We start from the raw sequence: 5,000 nt of genomic DNA on the forward strand, positions 1-5,000 counted from the left end.
GTTTCGGGAGGCTGCTCTGTGACCACGTGGCTCTTCGAAAGCCAAAACACGCCAGTTGAGAACACCAACAGCTTCACCTCTTTTTAATCTCTAATATCTCCTCCTCCTCCTCCTCTTCCTCCTTCTCCTCCTCCTCCTCTCCACCACTTCCTCTACTCATCTTTGCCCTTCTGTCGCCCTCTCTTCTTCCCTCCACTTGCTTTCTCTACCTTCCTCCTCCTTCCTCTCTCTCCTTCCCCCTCCTTCCCTTCCCTTCCCCCTCCCCTTCCCCTCCCCTTCCCAGCCTCGTGCGTCTTGGTTTCCTGCCCTGTAGTTCCCCTACTTTGTGAGAACACCGGTCGGTGCAGACCACATGTTACCAGCTCCCTCTTGTGAATGACGGTCTTCCTTCGTTTGCTGTGCCAAGTGAATAATTAACAATTAAAATGGCCAACCAAAGCAAACTGTTGACTGTAAACATTGACCCTGAAGTCATGAAGAAGGTGGTGAAGGCGTTGGTCTCCAACGCACTGATGAAGGCAGCGGGGTGGGCGGTGGGCACCGCTTTTGAGGCGGTGCTCGTCTCCCGCAGCCTCCAGCACACCGTCGGCGCCTGGCACGCCGCGGGGCCGCACACCACGAGAGTCGGGCAGGTGCGCCAGCTCCTGGCCGACCTCTGGGTGCTGGCCGCCCCGCGGGACCCCCTCAGGGAGTGCGGCGTCCTTGCCGGCCATGACGGCTGGTGGACGGTGTTCTGGGGCCTGGGGGAGGCGGGGGAGCGCCTCGCCTGCCTTCAGCAGAGGGTGGCGCTGGCCCACGAGGAGCACGAGGCCTTCACGAGAAACCTTGTGCGGGTCTGCGTGCTGCTCTTCACGGGCCTTGCGGGCTGGGCGCTGTGTGCGCTGCGGGGGGCGCGGCGACCACGGGAAACGGTGGCCGCTGCGGGCACTGCGGCGTGCACGGCGGGCCCAGAGGAGGAGGAGGAGTTTGCCTCGGCCGAGGAGGAGGAGGAGGGGGAGTACGCCTCGGCTGAGGAGGAGGAGGAGGAGGAGTATGCCTCAGCTGAGGAGGAGGAGGAGCTGGAGGGGGAGTATGCCTCGGCTGAGGAGGAGGAGGAGGAGGAGTACGCCTCGGCTGAGGAGGAGGAGGAGGAGGAGTATGCCTCAGCTGAGGAGGAGGAGGAGGAGGAGGAGGAGGAGGAGGAGGAGGAGGAGGAGGAGAAAGAGGAGGAGAAAGAGGAGGAGGAGGAGATAGAGTTTGCCTCACCTCTGGAGGAAGAAGAGAAGAAGCCTGAGGATGCCACTGAAGTTGACACGAAGTTGCACGAAGATGTAACCTGCACAGAAGAGGTGGCGAGCGTGACGGCTGTTCTGGAAGGCGAAGATTCACGGCCATCTGAAGACCCTCTGGAGGACAAGGTCGAGGACCGTCAGGAGGAAGTGCCTGACAGCCTCAGCGATGCCTCCCATCCGCCTCGTCCCGCCCAGCAAAACAAGGAAGTGGCGGCCAAGACCTGGGCCGAGGAGGTGGACGCCGCCTTCCCTGTCCCCGAAGAGTGCCTGCAGCACTTCGGCCCCGACGAGTGGTCGCTGGTGACCGGCCACAAGAAGAACCGAGGGAAGCACCAAGACGCGACGGGCCAGCAGGACGACACTCAGACCTGCTGCAGGCACTCAGGCACGCAGGCACCACCTTCAGGCACACAGGGCCGCCCTTCAGGCACACAGGGCCGCCCTTCAGGCACACAGGGCCGCCCTTCAGGCACACAGTCCCTACCTGCAGGGACTCAGCTCCAGGGTTCAAAGAGTCAAGGCCGCCCTTCAGGCGCGCGCAGAAGACATCGTAAGCGCGCTTCAGGCACCCCGGGGCAGAAAGTGTCACCAAGAGCCCAGACTTACACTGTGGGGCCCCAGCCCGCGCCCCTCACCCGGTGCTGGGCCGCGGTGGTGAAGGCGGCCAGGCCCGAGGCGGCGGTGACACCCTGCCCTCCTAACACCCAGGCCCGCTCCTTAGGCACTCAGAGTCGCCCTTCAGGCAACCAGGCCCGTCATCCAGGCAACCAGGCCCGTCATCCAGGCAACCAGGCCCGTCATCCAGGCAACCAGGCCCGTCATCCAGGCAACCAGGCCCGTCATCCAGGCAACCAGGCCCGCCATCCAGGCAACCAGGCCCGTCATCCAGGCAACCAGGCCCGTCATCCAGGCAACCAGGCCCGTCATCCAGGCAACCAGGCCCGTCATCCAGGCAACCAGGCCCGTCATCCAGGCAACCAGGCCCGTCATCCAGGCAACCAGGCCCGTCATCCAGGCAACCAGGCCCGCCATCCAGGCAACCAGGCCCGTCATCCAGGCAACCAGGCCCGTCATCCAGGCAACCAGGCCCGTCATCCAGGCAACCAGGCCCGTCATCCAGGCAACCAGGCCCGTCATCCAGGCAACCAGGCCCGTCATCCAGGCAACCAGGCCCGTCATCCAGGCAACCAGGCCCGCCATCCAGGCAACCAGGCCCGTCATCCAGGCAACCAGGCCCGCCATCCAGGCAACCAGGCCCGCCATCCAGGCAACCAGGCCCGTCATCCAGGCAACCAGGCCCGCCATCCAGGCAACCAGGCCCGTCATCCAGGCAACCAGGCCCGCCATCCAGGCAACCAGTCCGGCCCTTCAGTTCAGGGTCCACCTCATGGTTAGTTCCACGCCTGATGATGATGACAAAAGTTTCATTTGAAGGGAGTTTCACAATTTTCTGTATATCTCATGATTTCTTGACTTCACAATTTACCAGACTTATCAGAGTTTAATATTTTAGGGTATATCACATGACTTTGCAATCTATCTGTGAAACTCATCAGGACGTTTTAAATCTCACGGTACATCACATACTTCACAATCTATCACTTCAGAGACTTCCTGGACGTTAAGTATTTCACGGTCCATCACATACTTCACAATCTATCACTTCATGAGACTTCCTGGACGTTTTAAATCTCACGGTCCATCACATACTTCACAATCTATCACTTCATGAGACTTCCTGGACGTTTAGTATTTCACGGTCCATCACATACTTCACAATCTATCACTTCATGAGACTTCCTGGACGTTTAGTATTTCACGGTCCATCACATGACTACTCAATATGGCACTTTACCAGTCTAGTGATTTACCTTTTTTTTTTTTACGTGTACGCCTATAGCGCTCTCTTGAGGGGCCTGGATGGTAGTTGACCCCAGCCCGTCATGGCGCAGGCAAGTGTTTATAGTGGCGCCATCTTCTCTTGGCTCATGCTGCCCTCCGGAACTCCTTCTTGATTCACTTGGACGGTTTCTTTTAGAGTCCGGGTTGATGGGTGGTCTTCAGGACAGCATGTGGGTAGTTTTAAGCCACTCGGCGGTGACTGAAAAATCCGAGGTGGCAGCGTGGGGATTCGAACCCGCGTCGTCCATCACGCGTCCGTAACACCGCGGTCCAGGCCAATCCGTTGAGTGACTTCCCGGCAAGACCCAAAATTGTTATGCATTACGCTATGCCAAGATGTGTGAAGCTTTGGCGGCCTCAACATCCTCACCACATCCATGGACAGACTCAACTGATGTCAAGGTAAACGTAATCGAATCGTCTATCTAAACAAACAAACGAACACACATATAGACAGAGAGAGAGATACGGACAAACATCTTTGCACATTTTATTATCTCTCTCTCTCTCTGTCTCTCTCTCTCTCTCTCTCTCTCTCTCTCTCTCTCTCTCTCTCTCTCTCTCTCTCTTGCGCTATTCAGTTTCTCTCACTTTTTCTCCGCCTCTTCCTTTCCTCTCTCTCTCTCTCTCTCTCTCTCTCTCTCTCTCTCTCTCTCTCTCTCTCTCTCTCTCTCTCTCTCTCTCTCTCTCTCTCTCTCTCTCTCTCTCTCTCTCTCTCTCTCTCTCTCTCTCTCTCTCTCTCTGTTCTTATTCTCTTTCATCTCTTCCTCTCCTTCTTTTCTGAGTCGCACAATAAGCCTTTCTTTGATATATCCTTCCTCCTCCTCCTCCTCTTCCTCCTCTTCTTCTTCTTCTTCTTCTCTTTCTTTCATTACTCTTTCTCCTTGATCCTCCTCCTTCTTCCCTTTCTTTCCGTTCTATTTGCTTTTATTTGCAGCCTTCTTTCCCTTCTTCTTCTTCTTCTTCTTCTTCTTTTCCTTTCAATACTTTCTCCTTGGTCCTCCTCCTCCTCCTCCTCCTCCTCCTTCTTCCTTTCTGATCTCTTCCCTTTTATTTCTACCCTTCCTTCTCTCTCTTTTATCATTATTTCTTTTGGGACCATCAATAAAAAAGACATACATTACAAAAAACTTCAAAGGTAGTGATTGAACGATTTCTATAACCGTGTATTTACCTGTATATAGAGTCGCTAAATAAGGAATCATATCTGTTTTTTTATCTCAAATTGTCAGTTTCGTGAATAAACTACCGATGTCATTTTTTTTCTACTTTTGGGGGAGTTTTGCGAGACAGGAGAAAATGTGGGTTGGAAAGAGGGAAGAGGGAGAGAAAGGAGGAGGAAAGAAGAAGATGAAGAAAAAGAAGAAGAAGAAGAAAAAGAAGAAAAAGAAGAAGATAGATAGATAGATAGATAGATAGATAGACAAAAAAAGAGAAAGAGAGAGAAGAAAATAAAGAAGAGAGAAGAAAAGATAAAATAAGAAAAGAGAAGAAAAGGAAGAAGAAAAAGAAAGAAAGGTAGATAGATAGACAAAAAGAGAGAAAGAGAGAGAGAAGAAAAGATAATAAAGAGAAGAATAAAGAGAGAGAGAGAGAGAACAGGACTGGATGAAGTAGAACATTTCCTTCATGAATAAACGATCGAATCCCTTTTCTGAACTTTCTTTTAAGTTTTCGATTTCATATAAACTTTAGTCCGGCCAATATGCTCTCTCTCTCTCTCTCTCTCTCTCTCTCTCTCTCTCTCTCTCTCTCTCTCTCTCTCTCTCTCTCTCTCTCTCTCTCTCTCTCTCTCTCTCTCTCTCTCTCATTCATTACTTGTCAACG

The 5,000-nt window shown here is 53.5% G+C and overlaps 1 protein-coding gene across 1 annotated transcript; it reads left to right on the forward strand.

Annotated features, from left to right (window-relative positions):
• Positions 1-378: 378 nt before the first annotated feature.
• On the forward strand, positions 379-2,786 carry LOC127003154 (golgin subfamily A member 6-like protein 2). The gene has a single exon (XM_050869546.1). It carries the CDS (start codon positions 426-428, stop codon positions 2,664-2,666), a length of 2,241 nt encoding a protein of 746 aa, XP_050725503.1. The 5' UTR covers positions 379-425; the 3' UTR covers positions 2,667-2,786.
• Positions 2,787-5,000: the final 2,214 nt, after the last annotated feature.

Source organism: Eriocheir sinensis, chromosome 24, assembly GCF_024679095.1.
Source record: "Eriocheir sinensis breed Jianghai 21 chromosome 24, ASM2467909v1, whole genome shotgun sequence".
Taxonomy (NCBI): Eukaryota; Metazoa; Arthropoda; class Malacostraca; order Decapoda; family Varunidae; genus Eriocheir; species Eriocheir sinensis.

Coding starts and splice junctions, on each gene's coding strand:
- LOC127003154 (XM_050869546.1), top strand. CDS start 426: ATGGCCAACCAAAGCAAACTGTTGACTGTAAACATTGACCCTGAAGTC.